We start from the raw sequence: 26,254 nt of genomic DNA, 5'->3' as shown, positions 1-26,254 counted from the left end.
CCCCACCTCACCTCCTCCCTGCACCCTCTTACCTGCTTAAGGATTTCGGCAGCCGTTCCATGTGAGCAATCAAATATCACATAGAACTCCTTGCCCTTCTTCATCTCCTTGAGTAAAGGCTTGGCATCCTTATTCCCAGAGGGCAGCTGGCGGATTTTGATTTTAATGTTATATCTGGAGGGAGCTTTGATGAGCTCTTGCAGACGAATGAGGCCTAGAAAATGACAATCCCATCATGCAACAGACAGAACAGTCTAAAGACGGCTTGTTTATGGCCATTTACAGTCAAACTCCTATCATGCCCAAAATGTATCAAGAGGCCACCTTCCTAAAAGCTATACTATTGACTTCTCATTTGTCATTCCCTTTTCTGGGGTGGATTATACTGTATTTTCCTTTTGCGGGCATGTGTAGTTTGGAAACACAATTTTCCCACCCAAGCAAATTTTGAATCTAGTTGGAATGCAGCTGTCTTCTCCAGTTTTTGGCCAACACCACAAATCTTTAATAAATCCTGTCTGTAACCATAAAGCTTTTGTCAACAAAAGTTGCTTCAAGTTTCCAAAGGTGTGCAATGAAATGGATAATGCTTGCTTGCTTAAAAAAAAACAAATAACAAAAGAATACTAGAATTTCGTGGGGCTGTAAATCTGTCAGCCTTTCATCAGGTATTTATGGATGGCATACTGTTTACCAGCTAATTAGCTGGGCTTTCTGCATAATTTTCCAGCCCCTACCATATAAACCATTTATAAATGACTCATCACATCCTCTTTCTAATATGGTTGGACATTGAATTGGAAAATCCTTTCTTGATTCAAAAAAGAAATACCATAGAGTTTTTAGAGATTATGATAATAACAAAATTCCATTAAAATCCACCATTGATAATTGCAGGAAAGTGTATACAGCCAACTAACTTGATGGAGAAAGTTTGATTCACTGTAAGTACAAATCTACTGAGCTGCACCAGTTTTTAAAAGACATACTTTACTGGGGCAAAGCAAACAGCTATATAAAGCCTCCATCTTATTTCCCTTAACATTACCGTGTAATTGCTACACTGCATAACGTTGGCTCTCACTCAAGGGCTCTCATCACATTGGAAAATTGACTTTTTTTTTTCATTACATAGTTCTGTGCCTTTAGGATTTGTCAACTTCAAGTAATCAAAAAGAAATATTAAGTGTTATCAGTATTCAGATGGAAATTTTGGTATGCACTGTCATGGCATGCAACCTCTGGGCTTGATAGGTTTCTTTCATTTTCTTATTTTATTTATTTAGTTATCCACCCTCTCCACCCAAACCACATTTTTGTGGCTCAGATGTTAAAAGGCCCTCTACTGCCTTGGATGGGTTGGATTCTGAAGTACAGTAACTTTGCAACTAAGCTGCTCTTTGGAGTCAAGTGGGTATAAACAGTTGGGGGATGATAGCAGTTAGGATCTGTAGAACCATAACAAGATTTACTGCTCAGTATTAAAAGAATTTTTTGTACATAATAATTGAAATTTTTAGAATGGTAGCCTTTCCAGGCTCTTGTTTTTTTTTTTTTTCAAGTCAATCCATGTGGCTGAAGGCTCTCAAGTGCTAGGAATGAGCCACTTACTCTCTTCACTTCCAGAATCACTCATCCTGAGCCACTCATGACTACTCCAAATGGAAGAAAACTGCTGAGCACATGGGCTTCCATATTTGTTAATCCTCAGCCCTGTGAAGTGAGCATTATTATTTTCATTATTTCCAATAAGGAAACTGAAGCTTAGAGCAATGAACTTTTTCAGGGTAACAAAGATAGGAGGCGCTATGAGTTCAAGTTATTGCCTGTGAATCCAGCACTCCATCTTTCTATTTCATGGTCCAGCCTCACAAACACAAATTACTGGTGCTGAGGGAACAGATACAGCTTTGGATTATTTGATGAGATGAGGAAAACAGAAATAAGGACCCATTCTCTTTTCTTCTTTATTCCTGGGTACTTGAGTCTCTTTTGCAGTTTTTATATTGCTCTCCTGCTTTGCAACTGCATTTTTTTTTCTTTTTTCTTATTCTCGAGCATGCAGAGAGACCAATGTGGCCTTTAAGTAGAATGGGAAAACCATTTAAAAAGAACATTACATGTGTTGCAACAAACCACTCTTTTGTTCTTTTGCTGAATGGAATGTTGATCCTGAAGTGCATCTTCCTATCATGATGATTTACCCATGTTAATGGTACTTTAAAGTTGAATATGTTTTCTCACTTCATCCATTCATTTCTATCAAAAAACTTTTCCTGGATGCTCCTTATATGCCAAACTCCATGTTAAGTGCAATGGGTGAGACATGAACACATCTTGCTTTAAGGAAGGGGATTCAGTTGTTCTTACAGGGCTAGAACGGTAATAAGCAATGTACTGGTAATTTGCAATGCAAGTAATTCAAAATATTAGTAACAATCTTGTAGTCTCATTTTCCAATGCTCATTTTATTTTGATCAGCTCAGAATTTTGCAATAATTGTTTCAGGTATTTTCTTGACATGAAATCTACCATGTGTCAGAGATGATTTCATCTATTTAAGTGTTGAATTGCTAGCAGAACTTGTAAATGTATTGTAATTAAGAAATAACAAGGAAAATAGTTCACCAGTCTTTAGTTTTATATTGAGGTCTTCAGGTTAGAATAAAGTGGAATGAAAAGCAAAAGCAAAAAAAAAAAAAAACCCAAAAAACAAAAACCCATAGAAAGATTTCATCCCATCAGCTCTTATGACTTAGATGGAACATCGTTTACTACTCAGTTTTTATAAATCATGAGCTGAGGCTGATGGAAGCTGTTGGAGATGCCTACTCAGGATCCTAAGGTCTTGTTAAGGCTGAAGTGACAGATCCAGGACTGAAAGTCACGTCTAACTTCAGACTCTCAATCTCAAGCTCTTTTTTTAATTAAAAAAAAATTTTTATACCAAATCAGTGGTCTCTCTTTTAGATTTCAGATCAACTAACTGACTGAATGACTGACTGACTAACTAACTAACTAACTATGTAAATAAATAACTGTATAAATAAGTAGATAAAACTATGGAACAGAATAAAGCATTCAAACATTTAATTGGCAAATGAGGCAATTAATAGACATTTTGCTTTTTCCTTCTCAAAAAAGGTGACCATGCATTTTCACAACTCTTTCCTAAAAGAAAGTTATTTTAATACCAGTAGAGGAGAAAGGAGAAGAACTCGGTACAAAAGACCAGTTTCTGATTGGTCTAAATTTATCTTTTGGAAAAACTGGCTACTGAGCCCCTAATTTTCTCAGTTTGTCTGCTGGCAGGTGAATTGGCCCAGGAAGGAAGAAGCTCAACAGATTTAAAGATTACAGACTAAGTTGTCAGAAGAAGAATGAGCATCAAAGAATGAGGGTCGACAAGGGAGGTTTACATTTCTCTTGCCAAAGCTATTGTTTGGTTAAAAAAAAAAAAAGCCTTTCTGCCTGCCTTCATTAGCAAACATTGTAGAATTTACAATTTAAGAGTCTTTTTTTTTTAGTTCATGGGAAAAAAATTAGAGAAAGAGTTTCCTTTTATTTGCATTTTGCAGCAATCCATCAATCACCTACAGTTCATTGTAAAGAATAGTTAAAAATTATTTTCTAAACAAATAATTACTTTAGGAAAAGGAAATTGATTTAGGAACAATTCTTAACTTTGCTAATGGTCTTCCGTGTTTGGCAGCTAGCCTTGACAAAGTGACCCAGCACGCCCAGGATGGAACTCCAACTGCAGAGAATGGTTAGGGTGCTCACAAATCTGGTGACGGTGGTAGTCTTCGTAGCCTACCATGATGGAGGGACTTGAAAAGTAAAATGCAGTTAAGATGACCAAACCCAACTGAGGGACATTCTGGAATAAAACTGACTTGGACTCTTTAAAAATGTCAAGGTCATGAAAGGTAAAGGAAGGCTGAAACAAAGGAGACCAAAGAAGGGTAAAATTAGGTGATAACTAAATCAATGAGTGATCCCTAATTCAAAAAAATCCTGTAAGGGCAATTATTGTATCAGTTAGAGAAACTGTAAAATGTGTGTGTGTGTGTGTGTGCGTGTGTGTGTGTGTAATATAGTGTGTGCGTGTATACACTATGTATACACACACACACAGCACCATATAACGTAGAGAGAAACAGAGAGAGAGAGAGAGAGAGAGAAGAGAGAGAGTGATTAGGCAGACCCAGCAAACTTGATCAGCCTTTTCCTATGAGGAGAGGGTATGAGGTGGTGTATGTGGGCACAGGTGACTTCCATGACAGTGGGGAGTTGGGTAAGTTGGTTCTGAGTCCCTTCCATCCAAGTAAAAAAAGCTGTAGGGCCCACAACACCATCGGGCAAGAGCACTCCCAGGGGGTTCTGTCTGTGCCTTGGGCAAAGCCATGCTCTGCAGGGGAAACCATGGTGCCCTCTGGTCACTGGCAAGGCCTCCTGGGTTTAGAACAACCTGCCTGTGAGCCCTTCTGGCCAGCAAACACTTACTTCCCTAGCCTCAGTCACCTCTGCCAAGCATTTTGCTTTAAATCTATTACCCTATACTATATTATCTTATTTGTATATACTAGCATTATATTCGTGTTAAGTCTCTTGTATTTAATAATTGTAGTGTGGTTGTAACAAGGAAGGCCATAGTTCTTAGGAATACATACTAATGTATTTAGGGGTAAAAAGGCCATGATGTCAGCCACTTCCAAATTGTTCAACAACACTACTACTTACTATTATGATTGTTGTAATTGTTTTTATATTGAGAGAATCACAGAGCATTAAAGCAAATGTAGTCAAATGATAACAACGGCTAACCTAGATGAAGGGCATACAGGACTTCATTGTACTTTCTTACATCTTTTTTCGAAGTTCACACCTTTTTAAATAAAAAGATTACATGTGGAGATATAAAATAGCACCATAAGAGACTCTTCCTCCACTCTACCACTGAGAAAGGCAGTAAGAAACTGCACCTTTGATTTCAAAAGCACTTTAGAGCAAGGAACCTATTTATTTCACATGAGTTCGAGCTGGGCTCTGCATATGGAGATAACTTTCAAAAATGTCCAAATGGCCAATCCTAAACACTAGTTTTGGCCACGTATCCACTCTGTGAACTCAGATATGATGCAGAAAAATGCTGATTTGCATGCACAGGGAATGACTCCGGGAGCAGGTAGAGCATATGGAGAAGAAAGAAAAAAGAACCTGCTATTTACAGTGAGTGTTTAAAATTTCCCATACCTTCTCCTTAAATAATAATAAACTTTGCTATTTGCATTACTCCTTTTATGGAGGATGCTACATGCCTTATAAATATCTTAATAAACCTCAAAATACACCTTTGAGTGAAAAGGTATCAGTACTATTCTACAGTAAAGAAAGTGAGACACACAGTGAGGTTAATTGTTTAGATCAGTCCTGAAAATAAGTCACAGATGCCAGGAATTGGAAAGGACCTTAAAGGTCAAACCTCTACTTGATGCACGAATCCCCTCTACACAGCTGAATGCCTCTCTATTTGAAAAATTCTCCACCTCCCACTGAAGCCCTGTTCCTTTCTGGATAGCTTTAGTTATATTTAATAAGTATTAGTTCAAAAGAAAAGTATCTAGGTTTCTTGAGTCTTAATCCAATTCCCTGTTGATTAAACTACATCAGTGGGGTTGATGCCATAAAAATGAATATAATAAACCATTGGGACCCAAAGAGAAGATCGTACATTTTAAATGTTAATTTCCTCTTCATTTGTTCTTAGAAACATATAAAATGGCATTTCACAAACTTGTTGGTATATTAATATACCCAAATCGAATAGGATTCTTAAGGGGATCTATGTACCCTCCAGAGGGAAGGACAAATCAGAACTGAGAAATGGAATCGGGTGAGTGAATTACCTGGGGGAAATACAGCACCTTTAAGTGCAGATCTTCATACATATGATTTTTCAAACATGCATCAAAAAAAAAAAAAGAAAAGAAAAGAAAAAAAAGGCTTAGAGACTTCCCAAAAGAAAAATTGTGTCCCTTGATCAAAGGACCTCGAAGAAGAATCTAGTCAAAATATTTGAGATGAACTGTGCTGCACTTATCTCAACCAGAGTATTTTAGTCTTGAATTCTTGCTGATATCAATGGTAGCTAAAAATAATATACCTTCATGCAATATCTAAAGATTGGCTTCCAAACAGAAATCTGAAAATTTGAATAGAGTTCTGGGCAGAGGACTGGAGTGGGTAGATAGGAAGGGTAGAAAAGGGTGAGGACAGAGGAAAAAAAGAGCTGTAACTTTACCTTGTTGGTACTGAGTGCCAAGGATTTTTATTCCCCAGCTATTTCAGGTGGAATTGTGGAAGGGCATGTAGCAGAAGTTTTCTGGCTGGCACAAATGGCCATAATAACCCAGTGGGGCAAGTTGTGATTGCCGAAAGGGAAAAAAGATTTATTATTTTATTTGGTATTGATTGCATATTGACCATCTTTCATTTTGGCTTGGTCATTTATGGCAAAATGTTAAGTCCAAATTTCATGCATCTGTCACGATTCTTGGTTCTGGACAACATATTCTTTCTGTTTTCTATGCGATGATGAAAGAAAATGTAAAAATGTAATAAATACAAGTCACTGTTTAAATACAGCCATATGGGCTGTTATTTCACTTATCTATAGAGTGATTGAGCATATTAAATGAGTTAATCGTATGAAATATTTAAAGAGCATGTGCCACATAATCAGAACTCAAGAATGTAGTTATTATGATATTTGCGGTTGTCACTTGCTTGGTGTTTTCTCTTTGAATTTATTGTTTCTTTCAATCACTGACATTATTATGTATGTCCACCTTATTTCAAATTCATTGGAAAGCTTTGAGGCAATGTTTCAAGTGATAGTTAATAGCTTTTTATTGTTGGCCGCATTTTAGAAATCTCATGGCTCTGATGTGTTAAGAAAAATGGCTTAAGGCAACGATGGATTAAAAAAAAAAAAACTCTTGAGGACTATGTGTTGTGAACCCAGGGCGAGAGGCATCTGGCTGGAACTCATTTCCTTGATAACCTTATCTAGCCCCATCTATGTGTGGAGGACTCTCAAATTTGTACCTCCAGCTCACACTACATTTCTGAACTCCAGATTCATATATTAGCTGCTTATTCATCCCCTTCATTTGAATGCAGTAGACATTACAGATTCGAAGTTAACATGTTCGTGACTGAAAAAACTCCTGATATTGTCCTTTTCCTCCAAAGTAGCTCCATCTATAACCTTCCCCATCTTAGGTGATGTTAATGCCTTCCATCAGCTCAGGCTAAAAAGATTAGAGTCACCCTTGACTCCTCTATTTCTCTCTCAGGCAGCCTTCACTCCCTTTAGGGCATTGTGCTAGCTCCACATTCAGAATTATTTCTGGAAACTGACAATTTCTTATTCTTCTATTACTTATCTTCCTCAATTGCCTTCATTTCTCTAGAAGCTAACTGTTTTTGTCCTTGCTTCCCTGTATTGTATTATCAGTACAAGAACTAGCATGATCTTTTTATGATGTATATATGATGTTACTCCTCAGCTAGAAACTCTCCAATGGTTTTCCCATTTCATGAAGAGCAGAAGCTCTTCCTGTGGTCTCTAAAATCCTCCCTGATCCACAAGGTGCTCTTCTCTGACCTACTTCCCACTCTTCCTCCTCTCTCATGCTGGTCCCACCACATTGGCCTCCTTATTTGTCCAATAAAGATTTATTGGAACACACCTTACTCATTCATTTACATGTTGTTTATGGCTGTTTTCTTGCTACCTTGTCAGAGTGAAATAGTCATGACCTTATGACTCACAAAGCTTAAGCTATATACTATCTGGCCTTTTAGAGAAAAAAGTTTGCTAGCCTCCGTTCTACAGAAATAGTTGTGGCTACATTTCGCTGATATTGGCCTTGAAAAAGCAGAAACTGCTGAATATCCTCCACACTGCATTTGGTGCTTAGCTTCTCAGCTCTTTGATGTGTGTGTGAGGGATGGAAGCCAGGCTTCCACCAGGGGTCTAATGAAGCAGAGGTGATGACCAATGAGCAGCAATTTCTCATTGCCTCGGGTCACCTCTGAATGTGGGAATCAGAGAGAAGTAGGTGACTGATGGGAGGAACATCCAGGCAACAAAGAGGGGAAGAGAGAGATGAAGCGAAACAAAACTTCACTCCCTCAACAGTTCTCTAGGGTCCTTCTACATTTGCACTTCCAGAAGACAGAATTCTGCCTGCTAGTGTTTAGTGAATTGAATTTTGTCCTCAGAGACAAGCACAGTGCTCCCCTTGACTTCAGTGGGAGTCATGGGCCATTTGGTCCCCCAGACATCTGTGCTGGCTTCAGGCTATTTAACAAACTCCTAAACAAATCCCAGTAAAGTGTTCTTTAATGGGTACTTAATTCTGGTGTGAGGGCAGGTGCTGAGCACACCTAAGTCCTTTCTTTTCCTTCAGGTTTACTAAGTTTTCTCCTTTTTATGTCTTGATAATTACTGCAACCAAAACCCAGAGTCAAGCAGTATTAAACCCACTCGGAGGCAAAAGATGTCTGCTTTTATTGATCTCAGTTGACCTGTTTACTCTCTGGGTTCAATTTAATGGCTTAATTGATTATTCATTTACATTTTTTATTTCTTTGTGGGTAAAATCATTTTAACATGAATCATTTCTAACTTAATGGGCAACATACAAATTCATTTGGGATTTTCAACTTTCTCAAGTACATAGTGAGCTGCTGGGCTCAGGTGAACTTAATAAGGATGAAAACCAGATTTTAGTTTCTTGTAAAAAATGATAGAAATGACTGAGTTTCCTCCTGTGCAAAATGCTCATCACTTATGGGTGCCTACGTGAAATCAGAAGGTTGGTTAGAACATCAGCTTCTGTGTTATCCTTTTACAAATGATATTTTGTCTAGATACAATTTGAAATCTATAATATTGTGCTCCTGCCTTTAGTTGAGCTCTTAAATCCAAAGGTTTTAATGTCATTCATCAATTTGTCTTCCTTTTAGATGGCCCTGCTTTGCTGGAGATGGTAGAAATCGTGAGAAAAATTTGTACTATCGTGTATACTTACCTAATGAGAAATAGTATGACTTTATTAGCTCATGCCATTCTCTATTTACAAAGGTATGTAATATGGAAGATCTGACTATACTTACATTTATAGTTGAAGGGGAGAAGAATTTGCCAGGCAAAATTTATCCCTTTGGCATGGGGATTATTTTAAGACATTTATTTTTAAGAAACAACAGACACAGATGAAGCTCTGAAATCTGGGTAGATGTTACCCTTTTGTAAAAGACATTTACATATATGAAGGAAATCTTTCTGTAAGGGTGTCTCACTCACTGTACCAGAAAGAGAGGGATGACTCAATCTCTAGAAATTCTTCTCAATAGAGAAGGCACGGACTTAAATATGATTATAATCTTACCCTCGTTCACTGTGCCTTTTTTGATAATCTCCCATAACTGATTCCCCACCCCCAATATCTTCTGTCTTCGGCAGAAGGTGGTATTTAGGATGATAGGATGATACATTTCAGAAAGTTACTTTGTTTTCCTGGGTCTCTCCCATGCTTATAGGTGGGATACATCTTATTAAATTTTGCTTTTCTCCTATTAATATGTGTTATGTCAATTTCACTGCTTGACCAGCCAAAGGTCCTAGAAGTTAAAACTTTCCCTCCCCTGCACATTATAATGTTCTATCTCAAGGCTTTAAAATCTGTTTTTGGAATTTATTTGATAGTTATGTTTCTTTCTTTCTAGCAAGCAGGTGAAGGTTTAAGAATATGACTGCCTGTGGCTTATGCTTCTCTGTAGGACTGTTTTGAATATAATATTTATAAGTTATATATCCAATCACCTACCTTCACTTCTTTCAAAAATGAGATGAGGTATAAGAAAATACATAAATGCATATTTCCAACTGTAATAGTCACTTTTATCTGACAGCTTAAAATGGAACCAGAGTTTAGTGCAAAATAGAGGAGGCTTACTATTCATCCTCTGAGAGGTAGTAAGTGCTAGTGCTTGGTGAAAAGGACAGCGAAAAATGAAATACTATTAAAAACTTTGTAAGTGCTTTGCTTTATTAATTTTCACGAATGATTTTCTTAACCTTGTTACCAAATGTGTAGATCAAGAAAGGAGCTAATTTTAAATCTTGGAGAAAAAATATGCAGAAAATAAATAGCATGATTCCTTGTACATGTAATAACTAACTAGTTTCCTATAAACCATAATTGTGTTAGGTGGCAGATTGTAAAAATAAATAAGATAAACTTCTAATGTTTAGGAATTCCTATTCTCCTACATATGCAAACGAGTAATTGAAACATGTAACATAATGCTTATATTTATCAAGTGCTATTGAACCCTATGGTGGCCTCAGTGGGCTTTCAAGAGGAAGTGATATTTGAGTGAGAACATGTGGAATGAAGGACTTCACCATCTTAGGGGAGTGTGGAGGATCACCATAGTGAGAGACCAGCTTCAGAAAAAAAGAGTCAGACTTATTATGTCTCCTCAGGCAAGAGAAACAAAAGCAAAAATAAACTATGGGAACTACCCCCAAATAAAAACCTTTTGCACAGCAAAGGAAATCATCACCCAAACAGACAGGCAACCTACTGAATGGGAGAGGACATTTGTAAATGAAATATCTGATGAGGGGTCAATGCCAAAATATGTAAAGAACTTATACATGTCAACACCACACTCACGTACACAAGTAATCCAATTAAAAAAAAAGGCACAGGACGGAAATAGATAGTTTTCCAGTGAAGAGATACAGATGACCAACAGATACATGAAAAGATGCTCAACATCACTCATCATCGGGGGAATGCGAATCCAAACCACAGTGGGACATTACCTTACACCTTTAAGAATTGCTAGTATCAAAAAGACAAAAAAAAATAGTAAATGTTGGTGAGAATGTGGGAAAGAAGGAATCCTCATACAATGTCGATGGGAATATAAATATAAATGATGCAGTCACCATAGAAAACAGTATGAAGTTTCTTCAGGAAATTAAAAATAAAAATGTATGGTCCAGTTATGCCACTACTGAGTATTTACATAAAGAAAATGAAATAATTCAAAAAATGTATGCATACTTATGTTTATCACAGCATTATTTACGATAGCTAAGATATGGAAACAGCCCAAGTGTCTATTAATAGATGAATGGGATAAAGATGTGTATGTATATATATAATGGAATATTACACAGCCATAAAAACAACAGGATTTGCAACAACATGGATGGACCTACAGGTTATTATGTTAAGTGAAATAAGTCAGACAGAACAGACAAATACCATATGATTTCATTTATATGTGGAATCTAACAAAACAACACAAAAAACCAAAAACAAATGAACAAATGAGCAAACCCAAAAAGCAGACTGATCCATAAATACAGAAAACAATCTGATGACTGCTGGGGGCGGGGAGGGGGTGGGTGAGTAGGGAGATGGGAAAAATGGGCGAAGGGTACTGGGAAGAACAGACTTGTCACAGGAGTAAGTCACAGGATAAAAACACGGCATAAGGACTATAGTCAATAACACTGTAATGGTGTTGTATGGTGACAGATGGTAGGTACACTTGTGAGCATAGCGTGATGTATAAACTTGTGGAATCACTATGCTGTACACCTGAAACTAACGTATTATTGTGTGTCAACTATACTTCAATAAAAACAAAGAAAAAAGCAAAGCAAAGAAGATTCGGATGAAGTTGGGGTGAGGCAAGGAATGATGGACTCTTCATCCTGGCTGACATGAGGTATAGGGAGTGGAGGGAAGATGGTGCTGGGTTAATGGAGCTGAAAGGGACGAGATGGTGAACAGCTTTTAACTAGAACGACTTGACAATGGAGAGTCGCCAGCAGAATTTAACTGAATAAAAGGGAGCCTCGGCCCCAACAAACTTGAAACTGTGACCAGAAGACAGAGGGCAAAGGTGCCAGCCAAAGCAGCTTGAAATAAAGGCAGATCAGAGAAAGTGTCTAGAGAAATGGAGCCTCTAAATATCACCTTTCTGTTCTGCGTCCTAAAATAAGCAGGTGGAATAATGCAAACTTTATTAAGGGTTTGTTGTTGGGGTTCTTAGTCCCTTTCCCATGAAACGGTCAGCTTTATTGATACAGCCTCTAACTGGATTCCTCATTAACCTCCTTTAGAGACTTTTCTAACATGGAACATTTACACAGTTACTTACAAGTTGAAAGCATACTTCCTAGTAATTTTCCAACTTCCTCTGCAGTAATTAAGGACGGGAGTCATGGTCACAGTCTTAATAGAGTTGGAGAAATGAAATTACATCTTTAATATCAATAAGATGTATCTTTTAAGACATCCTCCGAAATATGATGATGGAAGGATCATCAGAAAGGATCCAAAGGAATTATTAGATAGATGTGGAGACACATGGCACTCCTAAATTAGAATACTCCATTCACTTCATATAAAGGAGCACTTTCATGCACTCTGTCTGATGAGTTAATGCCTCTAGAACACTCTGACTCCCTTTGTTCAGACCACACATGGCCAGGTGAGGTTCTTGTGTGAGTCCCATACCTGTGCTGTCTTCATACACCACGGTCACGGTCTTCCAGTTGTAGTAGAGGACCAGATCCAGGACGGCCCTGCTGATAGCTGCATAATCCGGGTACAGGTTGATGTAAAACAAGTCTCTGTTGTCCACCGATGGGTGTTTCCAGCGTGTCTGTATGTGTGGAACTTCGAGAGCATTGCAAATTGACTGCACAGCACTGACGGAGGAACTGTGGGAAGGGCCAAAGAGAGCAGCCACACCAAGAGCCAGCTGGTCACAGGCTGGTGGCCACAGATGAGGCGGGGTTGAGAGGGAAGGCAGGGAATGGGGGAGAGAAAGAGAGGGCTGTAAATTCCATCTTTCTTTTCATGATCTCTCTTTTTATTTTCACTACTGGAAATTCTCCACTCTCCATCTGTCTGTTGAGAAATTATGCTTAATCCAACTTCCAGTATCCCTGAGATACTAAGATACTGAGCTATTTGAATGTGGAACTGATTAGCAACACATCACAGGGCCATCTCTGTGCAATCAAAACTAAGTGGCTGCTCTCACACTGTTACTTTTTATCGGACGGGATCTAAATCCTTTGCTTGGTGTGGGGTAACCTGGGGGTGCACAGAGCTGCTCTATAAGCCGTTTGCCAAGGGAATGTCACATGAATGATGTACTGTCCTATGACAGGGTGACAATGAGGATATTACTGTGGTCACAGAATTCAGAAGATTCTCTGGGTGGCTGCAAAGCACTTTAGTTCCCATGTTCCCAAAACTCAGAAAGGAATCCCAGGCTATTGAAAAACTGCTAAAGAATATTAAGTGATACTGATGCCTAATTAATTATAGAATATTAGCATAGCAGAGCTTAAAGAGATCTCAGAAGCCATTTGGTCCAATCCACTAATACTATAGACAATGAAATGAGTCAGGGCCACCAGATACGGGTGGAACTCTACCAGAGGCCAGGGACCAAGCTCAAGAACAGGGTTCTCCCTACTTTCACATCAGCCAGCATGTAGCCTAACAAAATCAACTCAACATGTACTTAAAAATTAACCTATAACATTTATTTATTTTTCTCATTACAAGATTTTATGTACTCATTGAGAGCATTTAGAGTATTTTAAAGCATAAGAGAGAAGGAAAAGGCCCTGTAATTCCATCATCTTGGAATAATACCTATTCATATTTTGTCATTCCAGTTTATAAAAAAATTGAATTATACAGATGTAGGTTGATACATGTTTTCTTTAACACTGAATTTAATGCTAAAAACACACCCTTTCCTCCAAGTCATTATGAAGTCTTCAAAAGTATATTTTCTGTGTCTGTAGAATAGCCCATTCCATGGGTATATATGTCATCATTTATTTAACTATTCTGATGATATGAACATTTAAGCTGCTCCTAACTTTTGTTATTATAATTATTATTATAGGACTTATCTTAGGTTTTTTTTTGTTTTTCTCTGAATTTTACATTACTTTTTTAGAGTAAATTCTCCACTATAATTAAATGGCACCGATATTTTTTAAGTTACTTGATACATATTAGGCAAATTCCCTTCCAGAAAGATTGGGACCAATTATCCTATACAACCATGTAAAATAGGGTCTCCTCACTTCATGCTGATATAAATTTATGCTGGAATTATATACAAGCTTACAAGCATTTCATTATTTTATTACTAATTTAAAGAAATTTGGAAGTGTCAAGAGATAACAATTAAATATTTGAAGTAAATAATAACAACATTTATAAATGCAACTGTGTTAATTTTTATAGTAATGTCACCCTATAAATAATAATAGGTAGAAAAATTATATGGCTTTGTCAAAATTATCTGACTTGATTTAGAGAGTAAAACTAATAAATAAAATTTTGAAAGCCATATTGTAAATATCTATGGTATTGCAAATGCTGACAGTCATTCACAAGGAAAAACTTTCTCATATTGTGCTGTTTGGCACTGAACTGCTACATGAGATATGAAGACATATAATTTTCTGCATTAAGTGCTGTAAGTATAAACTGCCATTGTCTACAGCAGCTCATTTCCTGGATATGTTTTCACTGGTAGGATAAAATGAGAGCATGAGAATATGTGAGCTGTTGTTTTGTCTAACATGGGCAATGGATTGAGATTCCTGCTAATATTTAGCTCCGGGATGCTAATATGACTTGACAGAAAATCAATTTTTTGAATTCTGTTTGCCAGCAAATTACCAGTTTTAAGAAGCTTTGGGGGTGTTTAATTTACAAGTATGACAGATACTTGAGACCACAAAAAAGCTTTCAGTTTTTTGTGGGCTGAAGTATTGTTGTTAAATGTGTTTGCCTTTCTAAGGTATTTGCTCAGCAATGTGTGTGTGTGTGTGTGTGTGTGTGTGTGTGTGTGTGTGTGTGTGTGTGTGTGTGACAGAGAGGCAAGACAGAGACAGACAGAGAGACACACACACAGAGACAGATACAGAGATCAAAAGACAGAGACAAAGACAGAGACAGACAGAGGCAGAGAAGGAGAGAGATCTAACCCATAGAAATAATTTATGTGAAGATGACTTTGAAGAGCTGTATAAATAGAAAACTTTATTATTTGTTCATAGACAACTCTGACCTACACAGTATCTGAAATTCCATCCATCTTTAAAAAGAAAATATTCTTATACTAAGGTCATGCCAGAGACCAGAAGAAGAATCATTTTACTATTTGCTTTTCATCTTTGCTGCTAGGAAAACACTGAGCCTTTTGTTTCTAAAGAATGCTAGAAATCCTGCAGCAGAGTGTGTAAGGTGCATACATCTCATGATGCTAAGTTAATTCTATGTGGAAACAACCAGTGTTAGTTACTTGGAAATCAGCATAAACATGGTGTTCATTGTATTCCATTTATTTGTGTGCTTTTCATTGGCAAAGCATTCCTCTGTGAGGGAAAGAGCCTCTCCTTCTATGGGGGTGAGGAGCAGCTTTGGGGTCCACACAGAAACCTGCATGGAGTCTCAACAGCTCCCTGGTTAGAGGCCAACTTGCAAGTGTATTGAATGTGACTGTGCTTCAGAGTCATCTCAGGAGTGTTTGGGGGAACGTCTAAACAAGCCCCACGATCCCAATGGCTCTTTCCAGGACAGAAACCTTACAGCCTGTGTATAAATTAGATTACTTTTGGGGCGCCTGGATGGCTCAGTCGGTTGAGCATCCGACTTTGGCTCAGGTCATGATCTCACGGTTCGTGGTTTCAAGCTCTGCATAGGGCTCTGTGCTGACGGCCAGCTCAGAGCCTGGAGTCTGCTTCAGATTCTGTGTCTCCCTCTCTCTCTGACCCTCCCCTGCTCACGCTCTCTTTCTCTCTCTCTCTGTCTCTCAGAAATAACTAAAACATTAAAAAGTAAAAAATAAAATAAATAAAAATAAATAAATTGGATTACTTTTTAGGAACTTGCCTTCTCAGAAGAAAAAGAGAATCAGGGAAAAAAAATACAGAGATTGTCTCGTTGATTTAATTTTTTATATTTTTATAACTTTATGGAAAGGAGGTTTTTTGTTTTTCATTTTTCTTTTTTTTAAGTTGAGAAAATGCTAGGTAAACTCAGTGGTTTACAATCTGTTAAAATTCAGGGTGTGAGTTATGTGTGTTGTGGACATTTCCACATGCTCAGTGGCTATGACCTTCCATGAAGTTTTATTTGACTGCACTGTACAATTTCATGGTGGTATCTCAGCCTCAGGAAGGAAAAACAGATCAAGCTTGACGTTTTCCATTCACAGCTGAACCAGTTAATCATAGAGTAGAGGGCACTGAAGGGTGAGCTAATCAGAATGGCCCAGAAAACAGAGCTAGGCAACATCCATTAGGATCGTTCAGATTGCACTGGACAGTGACATCAAGGACCGAGATTTCCTACAACCCATTTACACAAAGATGTCCACTCTGAAAAAGGGCAGGTAGCAAAAAGGTGACTTGTTGAGCAGACACATCACCCGAAAAAGCTTTTAAAAATGTGAAAAGAGTTACCTCTCCGTGAGGCTTCAAAACTATCAAAAAGGTTAATTCTCTGGATGTCATAGGTTAATGTGGTGTTAGGCATCAGGGTTCGATTTCTGTTAATGCTGGTGACTGCGAACTTGAATGCTAGTTCTTCGACATTAACAGGTTCGTTTTCCACAGTTTCAAAAATCCCTCCTGCAGAAGCAAAAGAGATGCATGAGAAGCATTAGTCACATAATTCCTGTGTATTTTTTAAGAAGAATATAAATGATTCAGACAAAAGATCCCCCAAAATAAATGTGGTAATAGTCAGAACAGATCCCAAACCCAGTGTTAAAAGTTTATCAGCATGTGTCACATGCACAGAAATAGGTCTTCATATGTATGCCTCAGGTTTGGAACCCAAAGTTGGACTGTATATTACCTCTCAGGTGGCCAACACATTCCAAATATTTAGTACCATGTCAAGCATAACTGACAGCATGGTGGAAAGCCATTTTCCACAGTCTGAATGTGAATCACACAGTGAGTGACCTAAACATGATTTGAGCCGTGTCTGGTAGGACCATACCTCTTCAGAATGAAGCACTTTTGATTCAAAAGCAGACTTTTTAGACTCTAAACAGATCATTCAGAGAGGTGACTGAGGTCAAAATGAGACATACATATACTTAAATTTTTCAAAATGAAAGCATTTCTTCTTTTTTTTATTGCCCAGAATTCGGAGGTCATATTCTAGTACTTCCCAAAGCGCGCAAGCAGATTCAAAGAACTTTTGTTTGTTTTATTTTGTTTTGTTTTGAGAAACTGTTTGGTCTGGCCCCAAAACACGCCTGCATCCCATCTCTAGAGAAATGTGTTCCTCCCCTAACAGAGAATATGCACTAAATATATTAAACGTGAGCATCTCCTCACAAGTGACAATGCGAAATATCAGTGCTTAAAGCCTCATTGGAGGATTCAGTTCTGGCTTTATCTGGTGATATTAGTAGAGGTAATTGGAGTATTTTCAGCTGTATACTCTTAATTTTTTTTAATAGATACAGGACATACAGTAGAGTCTTTCTTAGCTGATCACTACTTGACTTATTAGTTGATTGACCAATACTCCTCATTTCCCTTGAATAAACCATTAACTGGATTTCATGGAGTGCTGAATACTTGTAACTAGGTCTCACCATTGAGGGACTCCTTACTGAGGGTAGGTTGTAAGTTTTTTCCAAACTTGGTTATGCCAGATTGATCTGCAAATGCTTCAAGTTCTCTCTACACTTGGAAGGAAGGAAGGAAGGAAGAAAGGAAGGAAGGAAGGAAAAATAAGAAAGAAAATAAGGAAAAGAAATGGAAAGGAAAAAAAAGAGAAAAGGACAGAAAAAAGAGAAGAAAAAGAAAAGAGAAGAGGAAAAAAAAGAGAGAGAGAACAAAAGAAAAGAGAACAGAAGAGAAGAAAAGAAAAGAAAAGAAATATCTAAAGCTGAAAATCTCAAATAACACAGGCACCTGTATGATTCATGTGTTTCCTTAGAAGAATTCTAATTGACAAATTGTAATTTAAAAAAATTACTTTGATACTATTTTGAAAGAACTGTAAACAAATACACATCTATAATTTGTATTACCATAAATATGATAAATTATAACTTATTAATTATAAAATTAAGTGTTATTATTTTGCAATTTCCTGATTTTCTTTATTAAATAACCAATTACAATGTCAGCTTGCAAAAGCTGAGAAGGTTAGAACTAAAGTACTTTGGCATCCTTTGGCAATGTTTCTGGCTTTTCGACTGATGATATGAGATATTCTTGCAGAGATCATGTCCCTTTTCTCTGAGAAACCCAAGTTGAGCACTGTATGACCATGGTACGAGATCATGTTAACCTCTATCTACAGATTCTTACTGGACACTTATTTTGAAGCCAATGTTAGGAAAAATTTTGCTCTTAAGTGACTTTATTTATTTATTTACTTATTCATTTATTCATTTATTTATTTATTTTTCTTTTCTCAGACAATGGTGAGCAGGTTAGTGGGCTTTCAGTTTCTCTCAGACTGCTGAGTACTCCATAGTGCTATGGTAAGCTCACATGATAGAAGAACCCAGATATCAAGCTGACCCACAATTACAATAGCCCAGACTTCAGAAACTGCTTGGCTTTAGGGTTTCCATAGTCATTATCAGCAGTTTTTTTCAATTTGTCAATCTCTTCAAGCACATAGTGAAAACCCTTAGGAAGAGAAAATGTGTCTTGTATACAATCAAGATGTAAGTAACTTAAAATGTTCAGCCTAAAACTATTTAGGAGGAAGATCTGTCATTGGCTCAAACGTAAGCACCACTCAGTTGCAGAAGCAGGCTGGTAGGAGAGAATACACACCAGAATGGGAATTAGAAATTCTGAATTTTGGACCTTGGTCCACCCACTTTCTTTCTGAGAAAGAATTTTAAATATTGGGAAGAAAGTTACTATGAAATACCTCTTTGGTAATATTTCATTTAGGTCTTATAAAATTCTGTATAGGAGGGAGCATTTCTGGTTTTGTACATGAAAAAGTGAGCTGAGAGATCACACACTTTGCCTAGCTTATTCAAGTTCCCTAAACCTTGTCTGTGACAAATTCAGGGGTGTGATTGATTCTCTAGTCTATGCACACATAGAGAGAACAATGTAACAGAGAATATATATTCTCTATATAGAGAACTATAAATAATTGATTTATATATGTGTATTATAATATATATTATTATACATATGTGTTCTTTATCAAATTATTTCTGATGTCCTTCATCTCCAAATGTGGGTTAATATTGCTTCTCTGCTTACCTTAGAGAATTTCTCTGTGAATGGAATGTTACAATGCATGAATGGTGACCTGAAAACTCAATAATTCCCCAGAAATAAGTTAATATTATTACATGTGAATAAAGAGGAATTAGAAATTGTTGTAAAACTCCCTGCTCACTTCAAAATTGTTCCTTTGGTATATAGTTGTCTTTTATATAAAGCTGAATGTCCCTGAGTTTAAGATAATGATAAGTGTTTTTATTATGTGCTTATGTGATACGTAGGTGAATTCTGTTTTGTCATTTTGGGGGCAATTCTCTTTCATTCTGGCACCAAACAAGCATTACAAATGTTGTCATTAGCTCAACTCTACTACACTCTTCTTTTTCCCTTAGGAAGGGCTGCTGCTGAATACCAAACCCTTGCAATGCAGTGAGGCATACAGAGAGCTGAGGAAGTACCAGGAAAGTGCAATCTGATAGAGACAAGACAGTTATTGATGGGCACCATTCCAGTTCCTCCTAAGGAAGTAGACATTTAAGCATTCACCATTCCCTCTCTCCTCTTCCTCAGGGCTTCAGATTTGACAAAACGGAACCTCAGAGTCCTTGATGGAGTAGAGGGACACACACCAAGGGACACATGCATATTTCTTTTTATTGTGGGTGTGGGCTTGTCAGTGAGACATTTCAAGTCTTTGGGGCTCTCCATGTAGTCAGTTTCTGGCCTCAGTCATCTGTATGCTCGGGTCCCCAGGTTTCAAGAGGAGGAACTCCTACCTGGCTCTTTCCTCTGTTCCTCTTCCTTCTCTGTTCTTCCCCTCCCTTTGGCCCTTCCCATTGCCCTTTTTTGCCAAGGTCAGCGACTCTCTTCTCTTTCACCCATCCGTGTGAAGATAGAAGAGAAGACAGCTGTCTACAAGCCAGGAAACGTGTCATCAAAGTCACCAGCTCTGTCAATGTCTTGACTTACACTTCCCAGACTCCAGAACTATGAGAATTAAGTGTTTGTTGTATAAGCCACCAAGTCTGTGATACTGTTATAGCAGTCCGAGCTAAGATATACATCTTAATTTTTTACCCCAAGGGCTTTGAAATTGAAACTGGACAATTATAACGTAAATCACATCTATGCATGGAAAATTCTCTTCCAACATGATTCTAAATTTATGGTACAGTGGTCTAAGGTAAGCAGAGAAAAACTCACTTGAAATCTCAGTACAGATTTAGGTAGCAGAGTTACATCACCACAGGTGTGTTTCTGTCTCTGTTGGGTAGATCCCTGCATCAACAAGTTCAGACTAAGACAGGTGGTTTTGTTTTGTGACCACATGGACATAGATGGAAACCAGAGATGGCTACATCCTGCACTCGTAACAGGTTGTCTTCAATGGGGGAATAGTGGTGGGCACAAGGGGGCCAAGTGGGAGTTTGTGGTTTGTGTCACATAATTCTGTCTAGACTTCGAAGAGAAGTGGTTTTAATCACAAAGTTACCTGCTATTCGGTCAAAAAAACATGATCATTTTAGGCAAAAAGGCAGTACTTAGTCAAGGCCAAGACTGACTGCTGTGCTGTTTGCAATGATACCTAAGGTAAACAATGGTTTCCACATTTTTCCTAGCCCCCATCCCATTTGTACAGAATCATAATATTAAAGGATGGAGACCAGAAACCATCTGTATTTGAAAAAGGCCCGGCTTGGCTCTAGGTCCCCTTGATTGACTGATTGATTGACTGATTGATTGATTGATTTTTTTTTTTAGGTTCCAAGGATACTTAATAACCTGCTTCCCAATCTGTCTTCAAATCACCACCTTCATCCAAAGACCCTTCCCTCTAAATCTATGCCTACAACATCTTAATTCAGTTAACAAGCATATTTGGTACTACTCTGGAGTATATATGTGTTTTTCCAGATGAAATCTGTGTTTAGTCATGACAAAAGAGAACTGGGTGGTCACTAGCTTTCCATAAAGCAGGGGGTTATCCCAGTTAAAGTCAGTGTGGATATAACATGGTATAAATGGAGGCCCTTTTTATAGGCACATATCCTAAGGAAAAGCAGTTCTACTCTTGTCTATTGTTTCCACGTCTGCTCCCTCTAAGTAGAGCCTGTGCTGGATGATGAATGGGAAGTATGAGTTTGCCCCTTCTTCCCAAAAGGAATTTAAGAAAAACAAAGCTACATTGTACCAGGGAATCCATCTTGCTTGATGATGGAAAAAACAACAACATGAAAATAATAACATTGAATCTCATTCCCATAAAAGGAATATATCGTTCCAAATTAACTTACCCTGTATTGGTGAATGTATTCCAATAATGCATTTACAATAATACCATTCAGAAATGTAATAAAATTACTTCCTCATATATATTTAGGTTCTTTTCTTCCTACTTCAACTGATTGTACATGTCATGTTTATGACTCTACTGAAGAACTCATTCTTTCATTTACTAATTCATCCACTATTTAATTATTTATTTATAAGATGCTTAGCCTCCTATGAGTCAGACACTGTAGTTGGCACTGGGGATACAGCACTAAAAAAATAGACAGAACTCTGATTTTTGGAGCTTACATGTTAGAAGGGGAGCTGATCATGAATGGGAAGAAAGGCATTGACATGTTAGGGTAGGAGGCCAGGAAAGATCTCACAAAGAGGGCAACTTCTAAGTGAGAACCTCAGAGACAGAGGAAACTGCCCTAAGATATTGAAGGAAGAGCATTCCAGTCAGAGGGAACAAAATGTTCTAAGGTAGGAGCTGCCTGGTGTTAATGTTGAGGAACAGTGAGGATGAAAGAAGGTGAGCCAGGTCTGGACTGATAGAAGATATGTGGAGAGCAGTGATAGGGGTGGATTAGAGCAAATTGCAGAGGGTTTATCAGCCATAATAGGACCTGGATTTTATTCTGAGTGAGATCAGAAACTACAAGAGAGCTTTGAGTAGAGTAGGGAAAGGACATATTTTAAGAGGACCTCCTTGTGTGCCACTGTGGTTTATAATAAGACATATATGTTGGTCTTCATCCCCCTTTTTGGTGCAGAGCTCCTCAAACCATTGGAGTTTCCTGAGTGATAAGAACAACAAAGTTGTCTTTTGTCATACTGATAATGTGACTTTGGGGGACCCACCCAAGAATGGGGTTGGTTGTGCAGAGAATTAACCCTTCGATTTGAGGGTTGGGACTTTTGATTCCACCCCGTGATCTCCAGGGAGGGGAGAGGGCCCAGAGATGGATCCAGCTGTCAGTGGCCAAGGAGTCCATCAATCATGCTTATGTAATGAAGCCTCCAGAAGGATGGGGTTCAGAGAGCTTCCGGGGTTGTTGAAAACATCCAATTCCTGAGAGGGTAATATACCCCAGCTCCATGGAAATAGATGCTTCTGTGCTTGGGACCCTCCTAAACATTGCCTTGTGTATCTCTTCATCTGATTGTTCACCTGTATCCTTTAATAAGCTGACAAATATAATTATTTCCCTGAGTTCTGTGAGCTGCTCTAGCAAATAATCACATCCAAGGAGGAGGAAGTGATGGAAACCTCTGATTCACAGCTGAGTTATTCAGCAGTTGTGGGTAATCCAGGGACCTACTAGCTATTGGTAACTGAGGTGGCAAGGCGATCTCATGGGACTGAGCCTTTATCCTGTGAACTCTGACACTATCTCCAGGTAAGTAGTTTCAGAATTGAGATAAACTGTAGGACACCCAGCAGATATCACAAAGAATTGCTTGATGTGGAAAACCCTCACCCATTTGATGATCAGAAATGTCAGAAGCATTGAGAGTACAGTAGCTGTGTGAGAGCAGGAGACACACATGGCACTGGGTTCCTAAAGCTCACCCTGTTTTCTGTACTATGAACAGACTGAAGGGAGGAGAGGGGCAAGAGAAAAAGCTGAACTCTGCTACTGAAGTTGCTACAATATCAGGTGACTAACCAGAGGCACTGGGATAACCCAGGTGACTGACAGTGACGGTTTGGTATAGATTAGAAGTGTTGGGATATGGCAAAAAGTGGCCAAATTCTAAATAAAAATTGAAAGTATAGCTGGCAGGATTTTCTGATCAATTGGAAATGAGAAGAGAGTCAAGAATGATGCCAGGCTTTCGAGCTGAAATTGCCATTCACCAAGATAAAGAAAAGAGCGGATGCCTGATTTGGAGCCTGATTACTCCATGATGCTTGTTACCAATATGAGTGGAGATGTCAACTAGGAAATCACCTATAACGACCTGGGTTTTGTGGGAGAGATGTGGTCTAGAGATAGAAATTTTGGAGTCATCACCAAAGATTAGGCTTAGGTGGTATTAAAAGCCATAAGGTTGGGTTGCCATCAACCAAGAGCAAGTGTCAATGGAGAAAGGCAGAGATTGGAATGATATAGCTTGAAACCAAGGAATGCCGGGAGCCACCAGAAGGTGGAAGAGGCAAGGAATTGAATCTTTCCTGGAGCCTGAACCCCATTAACAACTTGATTTTGGACTTCTGGGCTCCAGAACTGTGAGAAATGGATTTCTATGGTCGGTTTTTTTTTCATGTTTATTTTTGAGAAAGAGAGAGAGAGAGAGAGAGTGAGCAGGGGAGGGACAGAGAGAGAGGGAGACACAGAATCCAAAGCAGGCTCCAGGCTCTGAGCTGTCAGCACAGAGCCTGACGTGGAGCTTGAACTCATGGACCACGAGATCATGACCTGAGCTGAAGTCGGATGCTTAACCAATAGAGCCACCCAGGCTCACCTCTATGATCTTAAGCCACACACTTTCTTGTATTTGTTACACCAGCCACAGGAAACTAATACGAAAAGAAACTTTCAGTAGTGGATGCTCTTAATTATTACATTTTTCTCTTTCATAAAATGTTACTTTATTTAGTATATCCAATAGCAATTTTTAGCTCCCTAACTTGATTTTGCAAATAAAGCAAGTAACTGCTCCATACAGCACATTGGGTTTCTTTGCTTCCTACCTTTTCCTATTTTATTCTTAATATAACAGGGCCGTGATATTACTATGCATATTCTAATAAACCTCGCTTACCCCCTTAACTAGCTGCTGTGTGCCCACTGTGACAAACTGTGAGGTCATCCAGGAAAGAAGAGTGATTAGCTGGCAATCAAGAAATGGAAACCTTCAGTAGTGTTGATTCTTGTTTTGCATTCCTGTGGAATAATAACCATTCCAGAAGCTATCAGCAGAAAACAAGATGGCAATTTGATCTATTCCTTTGCTGATAGCTACTCCTTAAATATACGGTATTATATTGCCTCTCTTTATTGCCACATCCACATCCATAATTCTATTTTATTACATCATAAGCAATTTACTATAGGTCTATATTTGCTGCACCTTTAATTTCAAGCCTCCACTTTTAAATTCTAGCATTCCCTTAGATAATACTTTCTTCCCCACTCAACTTACGTCTTCTTGTTTTACTTTTGGAGACCAATATAATCTTGGTAAAGATTTCATGCTAGGTGAATTTGGATGGAAAACAGATGTTCCTTGATCAAATGGAGAGTGAATGGAGAAGGGGCACCTGAATTTCTACCTCTCATGAAGTCCTGATTGAGGACACAGCTATGGGTAAGGACAAGGCCAGCCTCAATGGTCTGGCTGTTGCCAAACCGTCTACAAGTGTCTTCAGATATTGGTGTTCTTTGAAGAGGAGGAATGGGGTTTGACATCACCCCTAATATAATAAGTGCATCTAAACTCTCTGTGATATCTCAAAGAGAGCTGCATGAATTCAGTAGGAATGGCCTTCAAGGAGGAGGAAAATATGTCTTGGAGTAAGGAATTCCTGAGATGCTTCAGATGGTAGTGGTTATGGGAACGACCAGTTAAGGGAAAGGCTATGGATTATGGGCTGTTTAGCACCCGCTGCCAGTAATTTTTCTTAATAAATTTGAGTTGCAAATTAAAAAAGATAGTACAACCAAAGCCAAAGAAAGGTACTTTATTCTAGTGATAGTCAATATTCACTTTGATTCAATTGATCCAACATTATTGGCCCTCTGTTAATAGCTAAGATTATGCTGGCAGCAGGGGAAGATACAAAGAGGGACACACTTGCTTTACACCATTGGCAGAGCTCCCAGCCTAGTGGTGGTAGATTACAGAAAAGAGCACTATGTGCAGAAGTTCATTATTTTATAACAGAACAAGAAGTCCACTCTTTGTCACCTCCAGTGTGGAGTCTTTTCTGATTTTTCCAGCCAGAAGCGAACTCTTCCACCTCTTTTAATAACATATAATCCAGTACATAGTAAGGGAATTCACTTTGGTGTAAAATCATAAGCTGGGAGTCTAACTGTTCTTTGAGGGTGGGGACGAGCTTATTGATCCTGGCCTTCTACCAGGACTAAACGTCCTGATTTGGACATAGTACATGGTGCCCCTGAAATGACCATTCAGTTGAGTTGAGCCTCTTCTTTGTGACTTAACACCCTGCCTGATGAAATAGTACTTTCTGCCAAGAGAGAGAAGTTTATGAGAGCGCGTCTGTCCTCTTTCTGTCTTTTGAGCAGTGATTGCTCCCTGTCTTCCAACCATGATGGCACATCATCCCCAAGCACTTTCAAAACCCTGAGCCTTCCTTAAAGGCTCACCTGTCATCAAGCCACCAGCTCCTTAACACTTGGGCAGAATGGCTCACGTCCCATTCAAAGGCAGATTTCAGGCGAAAACCAGGAATACTGCTGAAGGGTAATACTCGTGCCAAACTTACTTTCATGAAATTCTGTGATCACTCTACTATCTGTTGAGAGCTTTTAATATCTCACTTAAGTGGCACATATTCATACTAAAAGGCTCAAATTTCATTTTCTACTTATTAAGTGATTAGAATATGCCAATTTCACATCTTGTAGTTTTAAG

The 26,254-nt window shown here is 38.3% G+C and overlaps 1 protein-coding gene across 1 annotated transcript in view; it reads right to left on the bottom strand.

Annotated features, from left to right (window-relative positions):
• Window positions 1-25,062, bottom strand: part of GRIK1 (glutamate ionotropic receptor kainate type subunit 1) — a 147,125-nt gene extending 122,063 nt beyond the window's left edge. Inside the window, exons 1-4 of the mRNA XM_077760197.1 lie at window positions 24,927-25,062; window positions 16,610-16,777; window positions 12,621-12,878; window positions 33-214 (exon numbers count right to left, since the gene is read on the bottom strand). Of these exons, the coding sequence (XP_077616323.1) occupies window positions 33-214; window positions 12,621-12,878; window positions 16,610-16,777; window positions 24,927-25,062 (744 nt within the window). The remainder of the gene's footprint in view (window positions 1-32; window positions 215-12,620; window positions 12,879-16,609; window positions 16,778-24,926) is intronic.
• Window positions 25,063-26,254: the final 1,192 nt, after the last annotated feature.

The sequence above is a fragment of the Crocuta crocuta genome, unplaced genomic scaffold, assembly GCF_008692635.1.
Source record: "Crocuta crocuta isolate KB4526 unplaced genomic scaffold, BGI_CrCroc_1.0 scaffold369, whole genome shotgun sequence".
Lineage (NCBI taxonomy): Eukaryota > Metazoa > Chordata > Mammalia > Carnivora > Hyaenidae > Crocuta > Crocuta crocuta.
Note: the sequence above shows the minus strand (reverse complement) of the source record. Positions and strands in the feature narration are given on the sequence as shown.